This window comes from Leopardus geoffroyi, chromosome C1 (assembly GCF_018350155.1).
Source record: "Leopardus geoffroyi isolate Oge1 chromosome C1, O.geoffroyi_Oge1_pat1.0, whole genome shotgun sequence".
Lineage (NCBI taxonomy): Eukaryota > Metazoa > Chordata > Mammalia > Carnivora > Felidae > Leopardus > Leopardus geoffroyi.
The window spans coordinates 219234183-219259508 of NC_059328.1; the positions used below are offsets into that span (position 1 = coordinate 219234183).

At 64.5% G+C, this 25326-nt stretch overlaps 2 protein-coding genes and 1 long non-coding RNA gene across 3 annotated transcripts in view; all 3 read left to right on the plus strand.

Annotated features, from left to right (window-relative positions):
• The window catches only part of ESPNL (espin like), a 29179-nt gene extending 23060 nt beyond the window's left edge, over window positions 1–6119 (plus strand). Inside the window, exons 7-9 of the mRNA XM_045481929.1 lie at window positions 448–560; window positions 1306–1500; window positions 3058–6119. Coding sequence (XP_045337885.1) covers window positions 448–560; window positions 1306–1500; window positions 3058–4656 — 1907 coding nt within the window. The 3' untranslated portion in view covers window positions 4657–6119. The remainder of the gene's footprint in view (window positions 1–447; window positions 561–1305; window positions 1501–3057) is intronic.
• Window positions 6120–10844: 4725 nt separating this feature from the next.
• Window positions 10845–22433, plus strand: KLHL30 (kelch like family member 30). The gene is made up of 8 exons (XM_045481931.1): window positions 10845–10939; window positions 12828–13664; window positions 14934–15066; window positions 16781–16867; window positions 17608–17763; window positions 18442–18630; window positions 19543–19688; window positions 21062–22433. The coding sequence occupies exons 2-8, from the start codon at window positions 12891–12893 to the stop codon at window positions 21311–21313; spliced, it is 1737 nt and encodes a 578-aa protein (XP_045337887.1). The 5' UTR covers window positions 10845–10939; window positions 12828–12890; the 3' UTR covers window positions 21314–22433.
• A 97-nt stretch (window positions 22434–22530) lies between these two features.
• On the plus strand, window positions 22531–24250 carry LOC123599705. Its single transcript, XR_006713268.1, has 2 exons — window positions 22531–24180; window positions 24221–24250. It is a non-coding gene; the product is annotated as an uncharacterized LOC123599705 (long non-coding RNA).
• Window positions 24251–25326: the final 1076 nt, after the last annotated feature.

Here is a 25326-nt window from a genome sequence, read left to right on the forward strand (position 1 = left end):
GGGTTAGCACCATTTCGTGGAGTGGGCTGTGGTTATACAGTCCCACGGAGGAGTGTGTGCGTGTGTGTGCGTGTGTGTGTGTGTGTGTGTGTGTGGTGCAGGACCTGTTTCTCGCTCAGGGTGTGGCCCTGGTGTGCGTGTTGGCATGCTTTGGGAGGGGCTGCCTTAGGTCCCCAGACCACCCTGTGCCCTCCCCGGCTCCTTCCAGGGGCGGGTGAGGGGCTAAAATTCAGGTTCTCCAACTGGCCAGGCTTGGAAAGCCCCACAGGTGCCCGCAGAGGTCCAGCACCCCGGGTCCCCGGGCGCTTTGTTGAGGGCTGGCTGCAACTTTGGCTGCAAGTCTAGTAGTCCTTCAGGAGTACTAGCTCTGCCCTAGATCCAGGGTTCTCTACCCCCCACCCCTGCCTTCTCGGGAAGCCCCTGACTCTGCTTCCCTTCCCCCCGCAGTAGAGTCTCCCAGCCCAGCCTGGCCTGACCAGCATGACCCACCTCTGCCGAGGGAGCAGATAACCTGCGCAGCGCCCCCAAGGGTCACCACCGACGCCACCGCCGTCCCCACGGTACGCCTCCTGCCTCCTCGTCCCTCTCCCAAGGCCCCCCAGCCAACCCCCCAAGCTCACCTGGCCTCTCTCATCAGTATTCTGTGTGGCCCAGCCAGGTCACTTCCGGGGCAGAGATGCAGTTGTCCATGGGGGTGGGGGGGTGGGCCTGGAGTCTACTGCCCTCCTCCTCAGGGGCTCCCACCCAGCCCAGGACCCACTGGAGGAGGCCAGCTCCTCTCTCTCCTTTTTTTTCTGGGCCTGAGGCCTTTATAAATCCAACCCACCCCTTCCTTGAAAGGGTGCCAGGAACTCTCAGCCCCTGAGATGTCCGGTGCAAGTTTGGGAAATGCTGCATGGTGCTGTCCCTCTTGGAGAGTTATAGGGCACACAGCATTTTAAAGGCTCTGACAAGTCCTGCAGTTCAGAGTTGGCCACCAGACTTTCCCTATGTAACTGCTCTCCAAATGAGTTTGCCCATCCACATGGCAACCTCTTGTGCCATATATAGAACAAGGGAAGGATCTCGGGGTTGCTTCTCTCAGTCAGAGATCGCCCCACTCACATACCTGGATCCCACAGAACACCAGGGGTCCCTGCCCTCAGAAGCCAACGCTTTCCAGGCTGGGTCTCCCCACCCTTCTCTGGCCTGTCCCCACCCCCTCCTCCCTGGGCCTTGCTCACCCCATGTGGCCCTCCCCACCGGTCCCGGGGCAGGGGGAGAGGTCCCCTCAGGGACTTGAGTGACCCACCCGAGTCTGCACAGGGAGAGGAGATGGCGGCGGGGGACGCCCCAGATTGCCTGGCCGCGCTGCACCTGGACAGGCTGCCCTCGGGCGACCTCGATTGGCTGGTGCCCACGCAGGACGAGCGCGGCCGACCCATCCCAGAGTGGAAGCGGCAGGTGATGGTGCGGAAGCTGCAAGCCCGCCTGGGCGCAGACCCCGAATCCCAGGCCCAGGTGGGGCCCGGTGGGGCAGGGCGGGGCGTGAGAGGGGGCGGGGCGGGGCGGGGCAGGGGGCGGGGACCTGCCGGAGAGGGGTGGGGATGGGCGGGGCCAAGGGGTAGAGAGTGGAGGCGGGGCAGAAGGCTCTGTCCTGGCAGGTGGACGCGGAAGGTGCGGGGCCCGAGCCCACACCTCGACCGGGCGCCCCACTGCGTGCCCCTCTGTGGCCCCAGCTTCCTCCTCTGCCAGACGATGAAGTTGAACCAGATCAGGGAGCTGGGAACTTCTTCACCTGGTTAGAGGTGTTATTTCCACGTGTTCTTTTATGTAACCATTTTTATCCCACCTCTACCTCGTGTCAGGCCGTGTTCTAGGCAGTGAGGGAGACCAGCCCTGCGCTCCCAGCCCTCACGTTCCAGCAGGGAAGACAGGGTGATTGGGCACCTGATGGGGGGGTGGGGGTGGGGGGCAAGGAGGGTGATTCCAGGTGTCATGGAGAGAAGCAGAGCAGGGGCAAGGGGAGTGACGATTCCATACGGGTGCTCAGGGGCAGCCTGTCTGGGGAGGTGGCCTTGAGCAGGGGCCAGAAAGAAAGGAGAGAGGAGCCCTGCGAGAATTTGGGACAAGTGATTCTAAGCAGAGAGAAAATACGTGCAAAGGTCCTGAGGCATGAGTGGGCAGCCCAAAGACCAGGAGGAGACTGGTCCCTCTGAGTGCAGTGAATGAGGTGTGACGGACAGAGGTGAGGTCAGAGAGGGAACTGGCAGGCGGACGTTACAGGACTGCTCAGTGTCAGGCCTTTGGGGAGCCTTTGGGAATCTGAGCAGAGTAGCGGGCTCCCCCTAGCTGTCGTGTGCGCAGTAGCTCCAGTCTTAACCCTGGAGGGATCCGGTTTTGTCTGCTTCGTCCGGCGCAGGCTCTGCTCCGTGCTCTGGGCCCGCTGGGCCCGGCAATCAGAACTTAGTCGTGCAGAGCACTGCCCGGGACCAGACAGCCCCAGGCGTCTGGGCAAAAGCAGGTGGTGGTTCAGGCCCCTCACGTGTGAAATGGGGCTCCTCCCCCAGGGGTCCTGAGCTGTAATCGGGCTGGCACAGAGCCCAGAGGGGGCCAGCTCGGGGTCCCTGTCCCACAGGCCTTGAGCGCCGGGGGTAGGGGAGGGCAGCCAGCAGGGGAGCCCAGAGCAGAGAGCCAGAAGCAGCCACCCAACCGCAGAAGGTTCCGGAGCTTGGCGGGAGGGGCGGGGAGGGGTCTGAGGAGAGAGAGCCTTTGGATTAAACGCTGAGGAGATGAGATTAGGATGTGGGCGCGGCAGAGCAGAGCAGAGGTACCCCGTTCTGAGGGCAAAGAGGGGGCACCCAAAGGGCAGAGCGGCTGCCCGGAGCCTCAGACTCCGGACTGAGGCCGGCCAGCCTCCCGGTTTATTCTCTAAGTCCGGCCGAGGGCCAGCTGGAGTTGAGGGGCTGGGTCGGGGTCCGTGGCAGCACCGGGGGCCAGCCCACCCTCGGGGGCAACGTGCCCTCTGCGGGCTCGGCTCGGCTTGGGGCGCTGCTGACCCGGCCTCCCCGCCTCCAGGGCGACAGCGGGAGCGAGGGCCCCGCGGAGCAGGCGGCCTGGCGGTACTCGCAGACGCACCAGGCCATCCTGGGCCCCTTTGGGGAGCTGCTGACGGAGGACGACCTGGTCTACCTGGAGAAGCAGATCGCCGACCTGCAGCTGCGCCGCCGCTGCCAGGAGTATGAGAGCGAGCTGGGCCGCCTGGCGGCCGAGCTGCAGGCCTTGCTGCCCGCGCCCCTGGTCAGCATCACCGTCCACAGCCGCTTCCTGCCCCGGGCGCCCGGCCCCGAGGGTGAGGAGGCTCCCGCCCCCGCGGCGGAGCCCAAGGGCCCCTCGGGGGCCTCGGAGGCGGAGCGCGGCGAGCAGCCCCTGCCCTTCTGGTGCAGCCACGTCGCCCGGCTGGTGCGCAGCATGTCCCTGCTGCTGAAGGGCATGAACGGGCTGGTGCAGGGCGAGGGGAGGCCCCCGCGGGAGACCCACGCGGAGGCCCCCGCCGGCCCCCCGAGAAGCGAGGCGCAGCGCGAGATCCAGCAGTGCGGAGTGTCCGTGCGATCACTGCGCGGCAACTTCGAGTCCGCTCCGGGCCCGTCCTGCGCCCCAAACCCGGGCCCCTGGGAGCCGGGGGCCCCGCCCGGGCGGTGCCCGGGAGGCTGCGGGCCCGCAGCCCCGCAGCCCCACAGCAGCCCCGCGGGAGGGGCGCCCGCGCCGGGGGACGCAGAGGAGGCCAGCGACTCGGGCATCGGCTGCGAGGAGGCCCCGTCGGAGGCGGGGGCCGCGCCCGGCGCCCACCTGGCCAGCCTGCGCAAGGAGCGCATCGTGATGCTCTTCCTGAGCCACTGGAAGAAGTCGGCCTACGCGCCGGCCCTCAAGGCCGCGGCCTGCAGGACCCTGGAGGCCCGCCGCGCCGCGCCGCTGCCCGCTCGGGAGGCGACGGGGGGCCCTGGGCTGCCGCCCCCACCGCCCGGCGAGGGTCCCCGGCTCGGCCACCTGTGGCAGCAGCGCCACGTCATCGCCCACCTGCTGGGCAACTGGAAGGCCATCATGGCACACGTGCCAGCCCGGCAGCTGCGGCGGCTGAGCCGGCGGCCCCGTGGGCCGCTGTCCCCCGAGCAGTTCCTGCCCTACGTGGACGGGGCGCCCGTGCCCTACGGCGGCCTCACGCTGGACCTCTTCATGCTGGGCTACTTCCGGCTCCTGGAGTGCGAGCTGCCGGCCGAGGAGCGCAAGATGCGCCACCTGCTGTGTTTCGAGGTCTTCGAGCACCTGGGCGCCCACGGCTGGGACGCGGTGCGCGCCTTCCACAAGGCCGTGACCGACGAGGTGGCCGCCGGCCGCCGCGCCTGGACCGACGGCTTCGAGGACATCAAAGCCCGCTTCTTCGGCTCCAGCCGAGGTCCCGCCTGGGACGCGGAGCCCGGCCGCAAGTCGGGGCTGACGCCCCTGGGGCCCCTGCCCCCCGCCGCCGCCCCCAGCAGCAGCGCCGAGCCCCCGGCGCAGAGGCCGGGGTCCGGCTGCCAGCGGGGCAGCTTCAACAGCGAGGACATCTGTGGCTACATCGACCGCAGTTTCGCCTTCTGGAAGGAGAAAGAAGCCGAGATGTTCAGCTTTGGAGAGTGAGACGGGCCGGCAGCCTGCCTCTGGGAGTGGGGTGTGGGAAGGGGTTCTGGCTCTCCCTGCTCGTTCCTTTGCCCCCCACCTGGTGGCCGGGTGGGCCCCGAGGCCGGGCTGGCCGACACTGGACACGACACTCACTCCGTGTGCCGATGGCCACGGTCCAGTCCCACCCCTGCCGGGTTCCACCCCTGCTATGCGACTCAGTTTCAGTTTCAGTTTCAGAATCCTCACCAGGGACCGAGGAGCCCTCTCTGCCTCCCAGCCGGCCCTGAGTTTAGAGGCCTTGCCCTCCAGCCCCAGGCCGTCTGCCCTGGTGTCCTCCGGGCCCCTGGGATGCTGGCCCGGGTTTCCCCGCGGGCTCTCCTTCCATGGCCGAGTCGCCTGCTGTCACGCCCCTCCGCATCTCCAGCACCGCTGGCTCCGGCCACCTCCACAGCCTTTCTCTGCCTCCTGCCAACCTTGGGCCATGCCTTTTCACCTCCCCAGGCCTCTGTCTCCGTCCGTGAGATGACAGAGCTGGGGGTTGGAGAGAACGGGATTTGATGGGCCAGCGGCTTTCCCATCAGGCCTTCCGGAATTCTCTGGGTCAGAGACAAGGCCCACGCCGGTCAGTACAGCCCCACTGACAGACTCGTGTTCTGCTGCTGTGCCCTGCTCCCCCCGGGGCACTCCAGAGGACCCAGGCCCCTAAAGGAAGCCTCCCTTGGGCCTCCTGTCCTCTCCTCCGGCCGACTAGCCGCCCTGGCCACACGGCCCAAGGCAGCGGCAGGGCCCCCCCTGCAGGCTTGGGGGAGCAGGGACATGAGGAATTTTTCGCAGAGAACCAGTGTCTGAAGGGGACCCTGGGCACAGGAGGCTGGCACCCCACCCTCAGATGTGCGCTGTTAGATCAGAGAACATACAGATGGGAGGTTCCGAGGCACAGCCACTTCCTGTGTGGCCCCCCCCCCCCCCCGCCCCGTGTCACCCGCACCCTCCTCCCTCAGACGACAGCCCAGGTGCTGCAGGGTGTTGAGCGAACATGGCACCAGGTGCTCTAGGGACAAGCCCCGAATGGCTGGCCGCGGATGTGATTTGGCCCCCGGAGGGTGGCTCGCACCCAGGCCACGGGCCCGAGGCGGGCTGGCCCAGAGCGAAGGGAGCTTGGAGGGAGGAGCACAGGACAGTTGTGCCTGCCCCAGCAGGCAGTGTGTGTGTGTGTGTGTGGGGGGGGGGGGGGGTTCCGGAACCTTCCTCTGGGAACCGCCTCCTGCAGTCACACCTCCTGGGACAGAGGTCCCCTGCAGGGTCCTCGCCTGCCTGCGGAGCCTGGTGGGTGGCAGGCTCACTGCTGGATGGAACACACAGCCGGACGCCCAGGGGAGGGGGGAGGGGGAGGAGCCGCTGGCTCAGGCTCTGTGCCCTCCCGGGGACCCGGCCCACACGTGAGTTCGCGAATAAAGACCCCCGTTCCCGGCCGGCCTTCACTGTGCTTTTTGTCTCCCGGGCCCACAGCGAGGGGACAGCCGCCTGTGCCCTGAGAGAGTCCTGGCACTGGGTGGGCACCGAGCCCCCTGTCCCCAGCTCCACCAGACACGAGAGCCAACGTCCTCAGCCCCACAGAGCCTCCACGTCCTCATCTGTAAGATGGGCTGTGGTGCTGACCTGCCCTCTCCGGGGGTCATGGAGAGGGTGCCCTGAGTCCCACGTGGGAGGCGTCTCTGTCCTGCGGTGGAGCAGGTTCTAATGAGCAGGGCGCCAACTCCAGGCTCCTGGTCCCCGAGTGTGACCACCGGAGCTATATGACGGCTGGTCCCCAAGGCACTGCCGTCCAGACCCGGCAGGGGTGCGGCTCTGAGGGTGGGGCTGGGGAGCCCTGGCGGCCGAAGGCGGCCGACACTCTGATGTCTCCCTCCTCCTCTCGTGCCGCCTGCACGACCCTGTTGTTTTGAGGGCCTGGCAACGGAGGGGGCCGGGAGGGGGTGCGCGGTGCGCACAGACCTGGCCTCGGGGGGTGCTGGCCCCGGGTGCTCAGGACAGCACTGCGCAAGGGGCCACCTGACTTGGGGGGTCCCTGCTCACTCCCTGTAGCCTTGGGCAAGTCCCTCCAGGGCCTTGGGACCTCAGTGTCCCAGGGGTGGGGTTGGGCCAAGGCCAGTAGGGGGCGCCCCACAACCATCCTGGGTTCCAGGAAGACCTGGGGTCCCGGTGGAACTGCCCCAAGCGGGGTGAGGTGGTGGCTGGGACCCAGCTCTGAGGCCTGGGAGGAAGGAGAGGGCGCAGGCGCCTGTGCTGGGCTCTCAGGGGCGACTCCCCAGATGCCCTTCTGCAGACTCTGCTTCCTACGGGCTGTACAGAAGCCCAGTGTCCCGGGAGCAGCCCCAGGAATTCTGGGTCCGGTGCTGGGAAAGCCGTTTTTGTCCTTAAGACGTTCCAGGCGATTCTGATGCTCAGCGGCCTGGAAACCCCCCAGCCCACCAGCAGTTCCCCTGTGGGGAGCAGGTGATCCCTGCGGAGTCGGGCTGACCCCAGGAAGGCCACACTGTCAGCTCCAAGCCTGTTCGGTGCCTGTAAGCCAGTCGACCAGCTGGCGAAACCCCCATTGCCCAGATACAGGCGTGCGGAGCTGCAGACTTCAGTGAGGTGAGCAGACCAGTGCCAAGCCCAGAAGCTTCCCAGTGAGCTGGCAAAACACCGGGGAAAGGAAACCCCATCCCGGCCCCGTCAATGTGTGCGGGACAGATACGAAGAAAAACGTGTGCCAAAGGTGAGGAGGGAACGTCACCTTTCTCAGGACTAGAGTGATTGTGTTAGAGATGCCGCCCTTGCCACCAACACGTTCAGGTTGGATGCGGAGCCCGGCTCTCCCCGCTCTCCTCCTCCCCTCCTCCTCCTTCCCCCTCCCTCTCTTCCTCCCTTTCCTCTTCTTTCTTCCCCCTCCTCCCCCTTTCTCTCCCCCTCTCCTCCTTCCCCCGCCCCCTCCTCCTTCTCCCCCCTCCTCCTCCCCCGCCTTCCCCTCCTTCCCCCACTCCTCCTCCTCCTCCCTCTAAATGACTCTGAAGTTCATATGAAAGGAACAGTGAACAAATGCAGCTGTGGAGGCCAGCCTCCAAGAGGGCCTCCAGGGCCCCCCGTCCTGATAGCACATCCTGTGTATCCCTCCCGGATTGGGCTGCAGAACAGGGCGGAAAGGACCGCTCTCGCTTCCGGCTGGGTAATGAAGACTCCCATCTTCGTCGCTCCCTTCTCTCTGGGGAAAGCCTGCGGCCGTGCAGGTAACAGAGGCCCGTGCAGGCAGGAAGTGAGGCCTCCCGCCCCAGTCCAGCCTTCAGATGACTGCAATCTGGCTGACCCCTGGGTGCCAGCTGAGGACAGGTCCTGAGGCAGAGGCACCTGCTCAAGTGCCCCAGGGCCATGAGGCTGCATGGGAGGCATGTTTGTTGTCTTAAGACACCAGGTTTTAGGGCCATTTGTTATGCAGCCACAGGTAACTAACAACAATACACAAGAAGATTTACGGGGAAGGGTGATGGAGAGGCTTACATTTCAGATATGAAGACATCATATTATAGAGCCCAAGTCCACCAACCAGGTGGTTCTAACCCCAAGATACGCTTCGCTCAGATCAACAGACCACAACGGAGAAAGCTGAGATTCTGCACACGGAAAACATTGCCCTAAGATAAAGACGCCACAGCACATCCGTGGGGGAAAGAAGGCATCGTCAGTAACAGTCCTGAGAGTGTTGGTAAACTACTTGGGGGAGAGGGGAGCATGACCTTATGGCATCCCATTCCCAAAATAAATCCCAGATGGAAAAATAGACACCCAAAGAGGCGTGGGCGGGTCAGGTGCACTGGGATGGCTTTCACTGCCTGACGGTGCTGGGCCAAGTGTATGGGACGGTGTTACCTCCTGCCGGAGACAGTGCCTCAGCCGCCCACCCCAGACCACTCTCTGGTAGGTGCATCGAGCTGGAAAGATGATCACATGTGTTAACTTGGTGATCTCACACTCTGAATCTGTCCCGGGGAAACAGACAGAGGTGGCACCATATTGGTTACCACAGTCCAAGATGACACAGCCCGAACGTCCAGTAATAGAAGTGACGAGAGGTCACTTCAAATTCTTGAAGTGTGATATATCCACAGTATGGTGAAATTTGAAGATCCTCTTGCCAAAGACTGACCACATCGGAAATACTTGAGATGTAACATAAAATGATAAAACAGGACACACACACACACACGCACACACACACACACACACACACGTGGGGCCATTCTGCCGTCAACAAGTGTAAGGCTGGAAGGGAAGATTCCCGTGTGTTAATGGGGACGGTCCTTTGCTGCTTCACATTTTTCTGTGTTTTCCAAACGTTCTGCAATGAACATGTGTTATTTTTATCATCATAAAAAGAAACAAGCAGCATATTTTTAAGAACTGCACCACTCAGGAGCAATCTGTTGATAAAGATCTGTTTTGAGCTCCTGGTATCGGGTTTCCCAAACCGACCTGTCATGTGAGGTGCTGAGTCTCCTCTCCGCGAGTCCCTGTAAGGCCTCCGTTCTTGGCACAGCACAGTGCTGTGCCCAAGGGGAGGCAGCTCCCTGTGACAGGGGCCTGTCATCGGAATACCCTGTCCTCATTTCCTCCAGCTCGGTTGGGTGCACGTTAACCCTCCGTGTTCTGGCTGCAAGCACGAGGGCAGACTGACCCCTCTGTTCCCCGTCCAGTGGCCTCCCCAGGGTGGTCCTGGATAGGTGAGAGCCAGAGACATCCATGAGTACCCGCCTTCCCCCTGCAACCACTTGAGGCTGACGCTGAAGGCTGGGGGGAAATCCTGGGACTATCTGAAGCAGGAGCAGAGCCAGGTGGAGCTGGGGTGGGCTGGACTGGGCTGGGCTGGGCTGGGCTGGGCTGAGCAGGGCTGGGCTGGGGAGGGAAGCATGGAATCAGGAAGCAGGAGTGAGCAGAGTAGGGAGCGCCTTGCGGACTGGTGATCAGCTAGTCAATCATGGCAGTAATGTGTAACCACTGAGTTCTCAACTAGACTGCATGCATCGTGAGAGCAGGGACTGGGGTCCCCAGCTCACAACCTTCTCCCCAGCAGGTGGCAGGGCCAGCAGCTGTGCTGGCAGCACAGGTGTCATCCATCCAGGAATCAAGCTGTCACGATCCCCTGATACCCTTGAGAAGTTGCCCGACTTTGCCAGGAGCGAGGGCTGTCCCACCAGGAGCCACCTGGGCCTCTCTGCCCTGTAACAGCAGCAAGCCAGTCCCAGGGAGGTAGCAGGAGGCCTCTGGCGAACTTGGCCCTCCCCTGACCCTGCACGTCCCGCACACTGCACAATGGTGGCTGAAGGAAGGAGGGGTGACAGGTGGACCCTCACCTGGCCACCCCAGGCCGCGGGCTGCTCTCCCTGCACCTGCGGGTCCTTGGCTGGGAAGTTCTGCTTTGACCACTGGCATGAGAGATGTCCAGAGACCCCGCCTCAGTGGCCCAGGTCCCGGGCCCAGCGGAGAAGCAGACTTGAGGGATTCCCCGGGGACCATCGTGAACAGAGCTTCATGGGAGGCTGCAAGCCGCCGCTGTATTTTTAGATGACCCCATTTCTTAGCCATCTTTGGCTCTCACAACTCATGATGACACCGGGGCTGCCCCAAGGCCAAAGCCGTGATATGACCTGGAGCCTCTGGATCCAGCGTCCCTGTCACCAGCCTGGCGGAGCACTCAGGGATGCCTCCTTACCTCTCCGGGCACCACTTTAACCACCAAAGACTTCCCTACCACCACCCTGGACCCCGAGTTCTGAAAGCCTTTGCTCACGAGCCTGCGTGATATTTACTGTCCCCCACTGGGAGGTGGACAAAGGCCACTGGGGTGCCTGTCAATGACCATTGGAGAAGCCAGTATCTCCCAGGCCCTCCTGCCTCCCAGGCCCTCCTGCCACCCAGGCCCTGAGCTGGGGCCCCCATGTGCCCCTGAGTCCCTCACACAGGCTCCACTGTCCCTGCTACGTGTCCTGGCCTCCGGGGCCCGGGGGACCTCAGCCTTCCTTACGTGGCCAGTGTGGGCTTTCAGAGCAGACGGCCTGGGAGGAGCGCGATCTCTCCCCCCCACCGGCCTCTCCCGCCCTCCCCTCCCCCTCCCAGTGCAGACAGCAGCTAAAAATACCCCTCTGTCTGTCCCCACGTGGTGCCCAGCCCAGCCCAGCCCAGCCCAGCAGGCCCTCCGTGCCTGTCGCTGGCTGGGAAGTCCTATTCTCCGTCCTGAGTTCTTAGAGGTCCGGGGGCCGACTGAGAGGTACGATCCAAGGGGCCCTGGAGGGTGGGCACCCCGGGAACAGGAGGTGGGAGGTACAGGAGGAAGCAGCAGGGGAGGGTGGGCTATGGTGACAGAGTCTGCTCGGTGCAGAGATCACAGGGTCGGAGAGAGACCCCCCAACCTGGTCAAGCTGGGCCCCTTGGGTTGTGGTGAAGTCTCAGCTGTCACACTCCCCTCCGTGTCCTGGCCGGAGAGGTGGGCAACAGGGAGGCCGGGTCACACCCTCCAACGGCAGCCAGGACCCCCGTGTCTAGTCACTGGCCACAACTGGCTTGAGGCCCTTTGCTGTCCTGTCCGCTCAGCCCTCCTCACTCCTGGCCTGGACGGGCACCAGGCTGAGGCTCTGAGACTCTCCAGAAGCTCCCACCCGTGTGTACTGAGACCACAGGGTCACAGGCGTCAGCAGACCCAACGAAAGCCCCACGAGAAGGTGGCCCCTGCGGCGGTAGCAGCTGGCCACAGGGGACACAGTAATGATGGGAATGTGAGGCCTGGGGACAGTGGCTGCGGGCTCATCGCCTGTCCTCACTGGGCTGGAGAGCCTCCCTGGAAGGGGGTCAGGCAGGACGGGTGCTGGGCGGGGCCCCTGACCTGTCCTGTCCAGGCTTGAGCCCAGCCTGGTCCCCTAGGTGGGCTTCTCGGGCACTGCCCTGCTCTGTTGGGGCACTGGTGTGGGGAGGGGAAGGGCATTGGGCTCCCACCATTGCCACGGCCACGGCCACAGCACCAGAGCTCGGTAGGGCCCCCGCCCTTTGGCACCCACAGCTCATACTTCTCTTTCCCGGGGTTCGTTATTTTGATCACACATCGAAGCAAACATTTGGTCCACAGAGACGTCTGGTCGGTCTCCTTCCATTTATGGCTCTGGAAGGCGCCCCCTGGTGGACAGACCATTTCCCAGGGGTGCCACTAATTTTGGCTGTAGGTAGTGCTGGGCAAGATTTGGGGCAGCTTTCTCGGGGTAAAATGTCAGAGGTACATAAATGAATATACGCACATAATTAAATAAGCCCAGAAGTGGATTTGCCGAATCAGATGATATAAACACCGATTCGACATCGCTCTCTGGAATGTTCCCTTCAGTCGTGTTTGTCTTTACCAACCTACACCCCAGGACCTGTAACCTGGGGGTTCGGCGCATGGGCTGAGCCTGACTCCCCCACTCCTAGCTGTGTGACCTGGGGCAAGTGACTTGCGTCTCCCCACCTCTACCCGGATCCTGATAGCACGGACCTCACAGGGTTGTCGTGCGGCCTGGCCATGGGGAGCATTGTGTCAGGGTGCACACAGAGTCCCTCTCCCCCCCAGACTCTGGATCTTCACTCCAGAGAACAGGGACCAAGGTCGCCCAGCAAGGTCACGGCAGGCCGAGACTCCACTTACCTACGGACAGTGAGGATCGGTGGGGCAGGGGAGCTCTCGAGTACTCTCATCACCATCCCAGCGATGTCCGATTTGGGAGGAGAGGAAGCCGCTTGGACGTGGGGGGGCCACAGGGATCCCGTCCCCATGCTCCGGGGGTGGGGGGGAGGCGTCCGTTCCGTGCAGCCCAGAGCTGTGGAGGGGTCAGGGCGTGGCTCTCTTGCTGGGCTCGTCCCGCCCTGATTGCCTGGCCAGGGTTAGGTCTCGGGCCCTCTCTGAGCCTCCACCTTCTCGCTGCAGAATGGGACTAACACAGAGCCCTGCCTCGCAGGGCTACGGGGCTGGATCAGGCGCGACGCCGGGCCAGGCGCTCGGCACACCGCTGACGCTCCGTGTTTGTGGAAGACACAAAGGGCTGACGGTCGGCCGGCCGGCCAGTCGGGTGGGCGGTCAGGCGGACGGACCGCGCCCTGCCCCGGCTGACCCCGCCCTCTTCTCTCCCCAGGGTCTCGGGGGTGGGGTGGGGGGCCCGGCCCTTCTTCCCCGTGAGCGGGCGACGCTGGCAGCCATGGTGCGGAACGTGGACGACCTGGACTTCTGCGTGCCCTCGCACGCCCAGGACATGCTGGACGGCCTGCAGCGGCTGCGCTCCCAGCCCGAGCTGGCCGACCTCACGCTGCTGGTGGGTGGCCGGGAGCTGCCCTGCCACCGCGCCCTCCTGGCGCTGAGCAGCCCCTACTTCCACGCCATGTTCGCGGGCAACTTCGCCGAGAGTTTCTCGGCGCGAGTGGAGCTGCGGGACGTGGAGCCCGCCGCGGTGGGGCAGCTGGTGGACTTCGTGTACACGGGCCGGCTGACCGTGACGCAGGGCAACGTGGAGGCGCTGACGCGCGCGGCCGCCCGCCTGCACTTCCCGGCCGTGCAGAAGGTCTGCGGCCGCTACCTCCAGCACCAGCTGGACGCCACCAACTGCCTGGGCATCTGCGAGTTTGGGGAGCAGCAGGGGCTGCCGGGCGTGGCCGCCAAGGCCCGGGCCTTCCTGCGGGAGAACTTCGAGGCCGTGGCCCGGGAGGACGAGTTCCTGCAGCTGCCCCGGGACCGGCTGGCCACCTGCCTGGCCGGCGAGCTGCTGCAGGTGCAGCCGGACCAGAGCCGGCTGGAGGCCCTGCTGCGCTGGGCGCGTCACGACCCCCAGGCCCGGGCCGGCCACCTGCCCGAGCTGCTCAGCCTGGTGCGCCTGGACGCCGTGCCCGGGCCGCGCGTGCAGCGCCTGCTGGCCACGGAGCCGCTGATCCGGGGCTCGGAGGAGTGTCGGGTGGCCCTGTCGCGGGGTCACGACGAGGCGAGTAAGGGGCAAGGAGGGGAGCCCCGGAGACCCCGCCTGGGAGGGGACGCTGGGGACAGGCGCCCTGAACCTCGCAACTCTGCCTGCCTTGGGCTGGTTACCTGTGAGCGCGCCTCTGTTGGGTGCCCCGTGCCCCTGTGTGCCCCCCCCCCGCCCCCGGACGTGAGGGGAAGGGGAACCCAGGTCTTGTGATCTTCCACAACCCCGGTCGGCACCCACGGCTTGCGACAAGCCTGGAAAGGGACCTGAGGCAGCATGGGGAAGGCCAAAGCTAGGCCGGTGGCATCCTGGGAGGGGTGGCCGGTCAGGGAGGGCTCTCCGGAGGAGGCAGCGTCTTAGCTGGGCCTTAGAGGAGGGATAGGAGTTGGGGAGGAGGGAAAACAAGCCGGGAAGACCGCACAGCTTGGGCACAGCAGCAGGCCCCCTCCTGCCCCTTAGAAAGCTCTCGAGCCTTCGTGGCGTCCAGGCAGTGAGCGTGGCAGGCGGGGCAGTTCCTGACAAAGCTTCAGACCAGGGTAGGACTGCGACAGAGAGCCGATGAGCCCGTCTGCGGCTGGCAGCCTGCTCGGGGCCCAGCTCTGGAGGACTCCTCGGGAGCCAAGTCTGGGGACAAAGATGCGGCTCAGGCCAGGGTCAGGGTGTGGGGTGCTGCCCTCGGGCACCCCCGGGGCACAGCGGGCCGGCCCGGGGCCCCGCCCCACCAGGCGGTCGCCTTGTAGCTGCTGGCAGTGGGCAGTCTGGGCCTTCTGTAGAAGGGGCCCGAGAGGCAGGAGGGCCGCGGGGGCCCGGGAGCTCCGGGCAGTGGCTTCTTACCAACCAGGGTGGAGCCATTCCAGTGTCTCCCGCCGGGCCAGGGTCAACCCGGTTCGGCACGCGGCACGCCCGCCCAGGGGAGGGTCTGGGGACAGGGTCGGGGTTGGTTGCAAAGATGGGTGCAGGGACGCCTCTGGAAGGCACACGGGGACTTCCGGAAAGGAGCGGCTCCCAGGTCTGGCCCGCATCTCTCCCAGTCCTGAGCGCTTGCCTTCAGCCCTGGGGCCGTGGCAACCACGTGCGTGTGCACATGTGTTCGCGCACGCACGCACACACACACACACACACACGCACGCACTGAAACGCACATCACCCCACACAGGTGCCCTGACACGGCTGCCCCACCAAAGTCCTGCCTCCGAAGAGGCCACTGAGGCCCGAAAGCACCTGGGGGCCCCTGGCACGGGGAATACGGTCACCTGCTTCTCTAACCCAGCCTTCCCGGCCCCACAGGCGCTGCCGGGCCTCCCGCAGAAGCTGCAGGAGGTTCTGGTGGTTGTGGGCGGGCGGGCACTGGAGGATGAGGAGGGGGCCGAGGAAGCCACCCCTCACGGCAGGAACTTCGCCTTCTACAACACCAAGGCCAGTGAGTACCCCTCACGCTGTCCCTGCGGCCGACGTCAGCCACTCGTGTCCACCTTGCAGGTGGAGGGAGCGAGGTGCACAGGGGCCCGCCGAGTCCGCCTCCTGCTGTGCCAGGGCCTCGCGGGCCGGGGGGTGGGGGGCTGCAGGAGAGTCTAGAGGCCGTGGTGGGGGCAGGGGAGGCTGACAGTGGGGACACCGGGGCCCCCTAACCCTCCGGCCCCAGCCCCCAGCTTTGGTCTTTTGGGCCCCGGAGCCCAAGGTAGAAGCTTCTGCCGCGTGGGAGGATGGCCCCTGGCCTGCGCGCCCAATGGAACCCCAGCCCCAGGGGGAGGGCGGGCGGCCGGGGTGCAGGTGGTCTGGAGGGTGAGAGCCCAGGGGCGGGGGCAGCTCACACAGGTTCTAATTCCAGCCTTAGGGTGGGTCACCTCACTTCATCTGTGAAATGGGCTCCTCACGTGGTTGGGCAGCGGACCCAGTGGGCAGGGACCTGGCCCCTCCTGCCCAGGGCCCCATCACCGGCGGGGTCTCTGTAGGGGCCACGTTGGCCCTGGGAAGCTCTTCCAAGAGCTCCGACGAGGGTTGGCTGGTGTCCTGGGGCCGCTGGGCCAGTCGCCAGCCACCGACGGCCATCAGTAGCTGGCAGGCTGGAGGCAGTGTGAGGCCGGCTGGCCCAGGTCAGGGGCTGACGAGAGGGGATTTGGGGGCTGACGTCAGGAGATGAGCTTTGCTGGCTCCGCCCGGGGGCAGCTGTCCCTCCAACGCCAAGGGAGGACGGCGGGGGGCACGCTGGCAGGCAGAGGCCTGGTGACTGCTGGGCAGAGTCCCCACCCCAGGGTGACACACACATGAGTCAGGGGGACACGCAGTCCCTGCCCAGAGGGCAGGTGCCCGGCAAGGCCCAGAATTCTGCGTGTCTTCCCAGGGGACGTCGCCGAGGCCTGGGTCTCCCTCAGAGCCTTCCACAAGCACCCACAATGTGTCCGTTTGCACATTCCGACACTATCTCATTTTTATCTTTCCAAAGCATTTTCTCATCTCTTGCCTCAGTTTACCTCCTGTAGCTCCTTGAAGGTGGGTCCAACGTGGGTGCAGTTACTCTGTCCCTCAGTCATGGTGACGGTAATCCTAACAGGTACCACGTGTGCCCTGTGACAGATAGACGTGGTCAGAGATAGTCCCCGGGAGGTGGGAATCACCCCTAGGCTACCGAGGAGGAGACGGAGGCTGTGGGTCCCCCGAGGCCACACAGCCCGTGCACAAGAGCTAGGGTTTGGACTCACACTGCCTGCTGTAAGGCCCGAGTCCGATCCCCTACACCCTTGTGTAGAGACCCCCTAGTGACCGGAGATTGGGCGCTTTGACCCGTCACCCCATCTGACTGAGGAGGGACCCAACCCAGGGGCCAAATTGTCCATTTGGGGCCAGTGAGGCCGCCTGCAGGCTCAGGGCGAGACCCAGCTTCTGGAGCCTGAGCCGCCTCCCGCAGTCCTGTGTCCAGTCCGGGTGCCGGGCGGGCTCCAGGGGGCGGGGTGGGGAGGAGGGGGCCGCCGAGAGCCAGGCCTGGCAGGGGCACGTGGGAGCCCGGGGTGTCGCCCCCCGCCCCTTGCTCCTCCCGCCCGTGAGGGAACGTCCCCGCACCCACTGAGGGGCGAGGGGGGCCCCGGCAGGCAGCGAGCTCGGCCGCCCGACCCCCCTGCCTGTCTCTCTTCCTCCAGAGAAGTGGATGGCGCTCCCAGACTTCCCCGACTACCACAAGTGGGGCTTCTCCCTGACGGCACTCAACAACACCGTCTACGTCACAGGTGGGCAGGCGCGGCTCCCGGCAGGTGTTGCTGGTGGGGGTGACGCCAGTGAGAACCAGCCCTCCCCTCCCCCCGCGGGGCCCTCGGCCGTCCGGTCAAGACTCCCGCAGACACTCCGTGACGTGAACACGAAGAGATTGGAAATCCACAGGCCGTGGGTGCGAAGAACCGTTCTGTGTTCTGCCGGACGGAGACCCAGGGAGGCTTTGCTAGGAAGGAGCTGTGTGATGGGCAGGAGGGTCGCTCTGTTCTTGTCCGTCTTAGAAGTTGGGGGCCGTCTAAAAGTTGGTTGGGGAGGGGCGCCTAGATGGCTCAGTCGGCGAAGCGCCCGACTTCGGCTCAGGTCACGGTCTTGCGGTTCGTGGGTTCGAGCCCCGTGTTGACAGCTCAGAGCCTGGAGCCTGCTTTGGATTCTGTCTCCCTCTCTCTCTGCCCCTCCCCCGTTCAGGCTCTGTCTCTCTGTCTCTCAAAAATAAATAAACACTAAAAAAAATCTATTTTAATTTGGTTGGGGAAACAGCTTTCACGGCTGAAGGTCTGAAACCACTGATCTCGTCTCCCCTACTTACGGGGCCTGGAGCAATCCGTCCAAGTCACACAGCTGGACTGCGCCACCCCCCGTCCCGCCCCGCGCCCAGGCCCCGTGTGGGGAGGACACCGGACCCTTGGTAGCCAGCACCCACTGGCCTGGGGACCCCAGGTTGGCGGGCGCCTGACCCCTTAAGAACTCTCTCCTGCAGGTGGCTCCCGGGGCACCAAGACAGACACCTGGTCAACCACCCAGGCCTGGTGCTTCCCTCTGAAGGAGGCAGCCTGGAAGTCAGTGACACCCATGCTGAAGGCCCGCACGAACCACGCCAGTGTGGCGCTCAACGGGGAGATCTATGCCATCGGCGGTAAGGCCTCCCTCTCTGTCCTCCCCGGGGCCACCTCCTGCTCCAAAGTCCCTGGGGTGACGAGACCCATAGTGGTCCCCCCGCCTTGGCTGTCACCTTATTTCCACCACGCCCCCAGCCTGAGCACTGAGGCCCGCCTCGTCCCTCCTACCCTCCAGAGCTGTGACAAGGAGTCACCCCAGGGACCCTTACAGTTAGATAAATATTGGAAAAGACAAAGACTGTGGCCGAGAGCAAGAGTGTCCCAAGGCCTCTGTAGGTGACAAAGCGGTCCTGAGGCCCCTCCTAAGTGCCCCTCCTAAGTGCCCCGCCTGTCCTGGCCCAGCAGCCAGGCCCCAGAGCAGAGGGCCCACACAGTTCCTGAGCCCGGGGCAGGCGGGGGCAAATAGGAGTGGCCTCGGCCCCCACCCACCCCCCGCCCCGTGCAGTCTGGAGTCGAGGGTCCCCGGAACCAGGTGCCCACGCCACTTGACGGTATGGCCCGGGGCAAGTGCCCTCGCCCCTCGGAGCCTCGGTTCCCTCTCTGTGAAATGGGCTAAGTCACCCGCCTCACGAGGCCAAGCCCTTCCCCTCCCGGGATGCTCCCCGCCGCCTCCGAGAAGCCCCCAGGCCTGCATTTCCGGGAACTTTCCCTTGGCCCTCGCCCCTTGCGGCCCTGACCCCCTCCCGGCCCGACAGGGACCACTCTGGACGTGGTGGAGGTGGAGAGCTACGACCCCTACACAGACACCTGGACGCCCATCAGCCCGGCCCTCAAGTACGTCAGCAACTTCTCCGCGGCCGGCTGCCAGGGCAGGCTGTATCTGGTGGGCTCCAGCGCCTGCAAATATAACGCCCTGGCCCTGCAGTGTTACAACCCTGTCACAGGTAGGGGGCACGGGACCCAGGCGCCCGGCCACGCAGGGACACTCCTCGCGTGGCTGGGGGGTGGGGGGTGGGGCGAGTGGCAGGGGACAGAGGCGGGCAGCCACAGGCCCCCCTGCAGGCCACAGTCCCATCTCGGCGAGCCAGAGGGCGGGGACCCCGGAGACGGCGGGGTCAGGGGCGCAGGGAGCAGGCAGCCAGAGGCCTCTAACAAACGGTCACAGCCCCACCAAGGGGTGGCTGTGACAGCGGAGGAAGGCGGGGGCCCTGGGGGGGGTGCAGGGAACCGAGGGGGTGGGTAGCCCGCACGGAGCCACAGCCCCGTGCCAGCCGTGAGGCATGGGGGCGGGGGGCTAGGTGGTGGGGAGCCCATCTCCAGGCCCTGGATGCTGCCCGGCCGCTGCGTCTGCCCGGAGCTAGCCTCACGGGCCAGGAGCGGTGGCCCGGACCCACAAGTCCTGGTGGGCGCCTGCTTGGGCTCTGGACTCCGTGCCAGGGTTTGGGCCCCAGCTGGGCTCCCTCTGGCTCGGTGGCCTTCCTGACCCTGGCTCTCACCCTCCGTTCTGTCCTCTGGGTGGTGGAGATGATAATAGGACCCATTTTGTAGGGTGGGTGTGAGGAGGATCCCAGGGTCAGGTGGGACCCCCAGACTCGGCCGACCGGGTGGGAAAGAGGCAGAGGCCCCGGGGCCCAGGCAGGACGGTGGGGGGTGGCGGCGGCAGCCAGGCCAAGGCCTCTGAAAGCCCTCGAGCCCCTCCTGCGGACCTGAGGACAAAACTCTGCGGAGCCCCGCCCCCAGAGGGAGCGTGGGGCTCCGGGAGGAGAGGGCAGCGGGGTCCACGCCCCGCAGGAGGTCTCCGGGACCCGGGGAGCAGCCGCCCTGGTGAAGGTGGGCCTGGTGCCGTGTCCCCGCAGACTTGTGGAGCGTGATCGCCTCGCCCTTCCTCCCCAAGTACCTGTCCTCGCCCCGCTGCGCCGCACTGCAGGGGACTCTCTACCTGGTCGGTGACAACACCAAGAAGGTCTACATGTACGACCCCGGAGCCAACCTGTGGCAGAAGGTGGGCCTCAGCCTCACCTCCCAGGGCAACACCCCACCCCCCCAAGACTCTCGACACCATGAGAGCGGGCCTGGGGACGGTGGGGCTGGGGGGTGTCACCACGGGGGGCTGACCGTGAAGGGAGGTAAGGGGCCCGGATTCCGGGACAGGAAAGCCCAGGACCGGGGGCTCCCGGTCACCATGGGTGCTCCGTCCCCAGCACAGGGTGGTCTGTTCTTCTCGGGGAGCCAATCCAGGCTCAGCCAGAGGTGCTTCAGGGACGGCCTTGGCTGTCCTGGTGCGGGCCAGGCCCGGGAGGGAGGGCGTCCCCCACCCACGGGGGTGCAGGGACGGGGATCCCTCGGCTGCGGGTAAGCTGGGAACAGCCAGCTCCTTGGTGCCCCCCTTCCCTCCTTGCTGCCCCCTCCTCTTCTGCCTCGGGGCCCAGGGAGAGAGCAGCTGCTGGGCATCTCAAGCCCCAGCCTTCCTCTGTGTTCCTTCTGGAGAAAGAGGAGGGGCGGTGCCCAGAGCCATGGCGGCGGCCTCAGCCCCAGCGGGACACCCTAGGCCCACCGCACCTGCCTTGAGGTCCTCAATCCCTGGAGGCCTGAGGAGGTGGCACGGCCTCCTGCGGCCACCCCAGGAGGGCTGGGCGGGCCGGCCGGGTGACAGCAGGGCCCCTGCCCTCCTGCCGCCCGCAGCTGTCCCCTGGCGTCAGAGCTCAGCTGACCGGAGGCCCCCATTACAGTGCAAAACAGGTGCAGGGTGGGCCCTGCCAGGCAGGCGCTTTCTTTCTGGGGCCTCCCAGCTGGGTCACGGCCCAGGCCACCGATCTGGGGGCATCCCGGCCACGAAGGGCTCTGCCTCGCCCTGTCCCGGCCCGGGGTGGCTGCCCATCGTCCTCGTGTGGAGGCCACAGACGGGCCTCTTCCCTCCCGCCCACCCTGGGCTCCTCCACAAGGGCCCTCATGTCTCTCTGGCCTCACGAGCCCTGTCCAGGGCACCCCTGGGGCCCCACCCACCCGTCGCCTCCAAGAGAGCAGCCATGAATCAGAGGCCCGGCCTGGAACGTGCTGGGAGGCAGCTCCCAGCGCCTCTAACACCCTGACTTCAGATATGAGTGACTTTGGGCCTAGGTGACCAAGGGGCCCGGGGACATCATCCTGGGCGATGTGGGCCGGAGAGAGAGCACAGGCGGGGCAGTCTGAGGGTCCCGGGGGGGAGTTACAGGGAGCCTGGGTGAGGTCCCAGGTAGCAGGCGTGCCGGTGTCCTGGACAGGGTGCTGGCCGTCCTCCCTGTGTGTCCCCCGTGTCCCACCCCGAGGGCACTCTGGCCACCGTCGCCGCCCGCCCGCCTGCCCGCCCGCTGGGCACTGACCGCCGCCCACCCACAGGTGCAGTCCCTGCACAGCCTGCACGAGAACGGTGCGTTGGTGCCGCTGGGTGACACGCTGTACGTGACGGGGGGCCGCTGGCAGGGCGTGGACGGCGACTACCACGTGGAGATGGAGGTCTACGACCGCGGGCGGGACGCCTGGACCCACCACGGCGCCCTGCCCCGCCTCTGGCTCTACCACGGGGCCTCCACCGTCTTCCTGGACGTGTCCAAGTGGACCCAGCCCTTCAGCCCCACCCAGGAGCACTGAGCAGCTCTGGGTCGGATGGGGGGTGGGGGTGGGGGTGGCGGCTGAGCCCCCCGCCCAGGGGACGGCCCCCCTTCGCGTGCTGCCTGTCTGTTCAGCTGGTGCTGCCAGGCCCCCCAGGGCTCGGGCCACCAGGGACATCAGAGGACACCGTAGCCGCCACCCCGGCTCTGAGCTGACCAGCGGCAGGGCTTTGGACTCTGGCCGCCCACACGGAGGCGAGAAGCGGCCGTCCTGCCCACGGGGCGTCTGAGGCCTCAAAGGAGCCGAGGGGCCTGGGGAAGCACAGGGAGGGCCCCCGTGCTCTCCAAATGCTGCTGCCCCAGCCGTGTGTCCGGCCGTGGCTTCTGGAAGCCGCATCACAGAGCGAAGGATCCCGGGGCGGGGTCTACACCAGGCGTCTGTGGGCCTGCCGCCGCCTGGCCCGCAGCTGTGTGACCGCAGCCGGCATCTGCCCGTCTCTGGGCCTCAGGCTCCGCATCCGTGGGGCACTGAGAAGGGAGGAGGCCGGGCATGGGGCCCGGGAGAGAGGGTCCTCTGCCAGTGTCAGGGCTGAGGGAAGACACAGTGAGCTACGGCTTCCCCGGAAGGTGAGCAGGAGGGGTGCTCTCTGGCCAGGAATCCCCTGATTTCTTGGGGTGGTTTGCTCCCATGACACATTGAGAGTTCCCAGAAGACCCATGAGGAGAAAGGTGGGGGTCCTGCAGGGACTCCGGGGGATGCCTCTCGGGCACAGTGGTGCCCTGCTCCCAGTTGGCCTCCTGAGCGAGGGGAGTGCCTAACGGGCTCCTGCCAGCCTGTGCTGTGACTCAGGGTGCCTCGGGTCTGCCCCAGGGCGCCTTGGGTCTGACCGGGGTCCCACGTAGAACTGGTTCAAGCCTCCCTGCTCCTTCCCACTGGTCCTTAACAAGGTATCGCACTGAAGGACTCTCACTGGGTGCTCAGTGGCCCTCCCCCTTGGTCACAAGCTTCATCAAGGGACCCAGGACTACAAGTCGGGGGTCCTAGGTCCAGCCTGGTTCCAGCCCTGGCACTGACTGTCTGAGGTCTGGGGAGCCCCCACCTCCCTCTGGACCTGGGTTTTCTCTTCTTTTAAATTAAAAAAAAATTTTTTTTTCATTTATTTTTGAGAGAGAGAGAGACAGAGTACGAGTATGGGAGGGGCAGAGAGGCAGACGTAGAATCTGAGACAGGATTCAGGCTCTGAGCTGTCAGCCCGGAGCCCGACGTGGGGCTCGAACTCATGAACCATGAGATCGTGACCTGAGCTGAAGTTGGACGCTTCACCGACGGAGCCCCCCAGGCGCCCCCTGGGTTTCCTCTTCTTTGAAACCCACTGGGGACGAGAGGGGCCTCTGACATCCCTGGGTTCTGAGGAAGGAATCCTTGGGTCCCTCCACGTCCACTTTGCTCCCAGACCTGGTCTCTCATGCCCACTTCTCGTGGGAGGATTGAATGTGTCTCCCAGGGCTTAGGCAGAGCTCCACCAGCTGACCGGGTGTCCTCAGAGCTGGGGGTCCTGCTCCTTCGGAGCGGATGCAAATGAAGACGAAGGTTCTGGCACCCTTGAGTCTCTCCACACGAAAATCTTCTGAAATGTTTTCTGAACAGTTATTGAAGACAGCCACGCACTCTCAAAACAAAGACTCGACATGTCAAATGGACTTCTTTTTTTTTAAATCACAATTAGGTAGTCGAAAGGCGGTATCTTAGAATAAGGCCCGCTTCTGCTCCCGCACACCTCATGGCGATGCGGGGAGGCACCTGGGGTGGGGGCGCACATCCCACTCCAGGGCCCGGCCCTCGGCCCGCTGGTGCCAGACCGCCCCTCATCTGATCAGCTGCGCTGCCCCTACATGGAGCCCCTGGGTCAGGCCAATCGTGTCCTTCAGGGTCACAGGAGGAAACAGATGACTCTTGGAATCGAGTAATGGGGGATGTTTTCATAAAGGGCTACTTCCAAGGCGTAGGCAGGCTGGAGAGGCTCCCAGCGGGGGGGGGGGGGGGTCCAGCAACAGTGGGGAGCTGTCACCTGCCCTCTCCCCCCGGGGACATGGGAAGGAGCAGCCACAGCCTCCAGCTGGAGGGAGGGAGGTGCCAAGGGTCTGGGGCCTTTGCTAAAGGAACGCAGCCTGTACCATTGTCCCTTGTGGCCCAGTGGGGACCAAGTGGCAGGACAGATACCCCGACCTCACTCTCTTTCCTGCCTCCCGGACTCCTGCCGGTGCCTCCCACTGGCCAGATTCAACCAGAATCAGAGGGAAAACGGGCCACTGGCAGACAGCAGGTGGAGACAGGGCACCAGGATGGGCAAACGGATTTGCCTCACAGGAACTGAACACTCAAGAGATCCTCACGGGAGACAGACACTAACATACATTCGCACGAGGAACGTCTGCAGAGCAACCCAAGCCATCTTCTTCTCTTCCTTGGAAAACAAGGACACATCGGTTTGGGGGCCAGTTTGGACTTCCAGAAAGGAGAACGGATAACCTTGGGACATGTGCAAAAGCCCACCAAACTCTCAGGCCCCCAGGAATGAGAGCACCTGTCCTGCCCCAAAGAGCTCACGTCTGCCGGGCAGGTGCACACTTGTCTTTCTCACAGACGGTGTTGGGTAAACTGAGACTCCTCAGCAGCCCTGAGACTTTGGTGACCAAAGAGTGTTACACAGTGTCCTCAGCGGCCACCCACCCAGGCTCAACTCCCTTTGGTTCCCAGATGAGCCAGGGTCCATGGACGCTTCTCACCACTTCTGCTGGACTTGGGTTTTCCAGTATCTCGCAGACAAGACCCTCCTGTTATTGAGCATCTTTCCTGTACCAGGCAGGGACGGTGACCGCTGGAATCAAGCAGTTGACAGTAATACAGTAAATATTCAGTAATACAGTAAATAATACAGTAATACAGTAAATATCTGTAATAAATGAAGTGATCCAATGACAGTTCACTGTGGTCAATTCAGACCTCTACTCCAGTTGGTCGACCAGTTGGCCCGGTGGAAAGTATGACTTTTGACCAGGAATCTGTGACTTAAGAAGGGGTGGTCACAGGGGCGCCTGGGTGGCTCAGTCGGTCAGGCGTCCGACTTCGGCTGAGGTCATGACCTCTCGGTCCGTGAGTTCAAGCCCCGCGTCCGCCTCTGTGCTCACAGCTCGGAGCCTGGAGCCTGTTTCGGATTCTGTGTCTCCCTCTCTCTCTGCCCCTCCCCCGTTGATGCTCTGTCTCTCTCTGTCTCAAAAATAAATAAATGATAAAAAAAATTAAAAAAAAAAAAAAAGAAGGGGTGGTCACAGCCACACAAAAGGTAAGGCCGTCCGCTCCCCCGGGGCCATGTCCTTCATCTTCGGTCCCCAGTGCCACTCAGCCGGAAGTGTGGCTACTGTTGCTGCGTGCAGGTGATTCCCCCAGGCCCCTGGATCACGCACACGGGAGGGTGGCCAGGCACGACACCGATTAATTGCAGGAGGAAGTGGGCTGCAAAGAGGACCTCCCTGCTTGGAATAAACACCCCAGGAGCCAGTGTCACTTCCCCAAAGCTAATCGGCTGTCCCAGGGCTCTTCAGGGCCAGCAGCTGGGGTTATTTGGATCGCAACCACACTTACGAATGTAATTCTTCTCACAGAGACAGAGCCACCAATATGTACCCTCTTACATTAAACTCGAAGGTGAGCTAGGCTGATTTTTTAAGTTAATCAATCGAAAACATGGAAACGATGAGCAGAAAATACACCAAGAAACCCTCCGGGTGGAAGTGAGAAAGACCAGACCTTCCCTCGCCAGACCTAGGCGGCCCACGGACCTGTCCAGGATTGCACGGCTTACCCCCAGCACTTGACCCGGGCCTGGCATGTAGCAGGGAACTGAGCAAATGTTCACTGAATGAGCTGCTGACCCCAGGTCGTGAAGGCTAGACCTGGACGAGTGACCTTGGGCCAGTCCCAAGATCTCAGCCTCAGTTTCCTCATCTGTGCAATGGGGGTAATCGCACGATTCGAGAATTAGATGATGTCAT

Excerpts from the sequence above, each read along its gene's own strand:
- KLHL30 (XM_045481931.1), top strand. The coding sequence starts at position 12,891 with ATGGTGCGGAACGTGGACGACCTGGACTTCTGCGTGCCCTCGCACGCC. Across the intron at positions 18,631-19,542 it reads GTGTTACAACCCTGTCACAG|ACTTGTGGAGCGTGATCGCC; the intron begins GTAGGGGGCACG and ends GTGTCCCCGCAG. Across the intron at positions 19,689-21,061 it reads GAGCCAACCTGTGGCAGAAG|GTGCAGTCCCTGCACAGCCT; the intron begins GTGGGCCTCAGC and ends GCCCACCCACAG.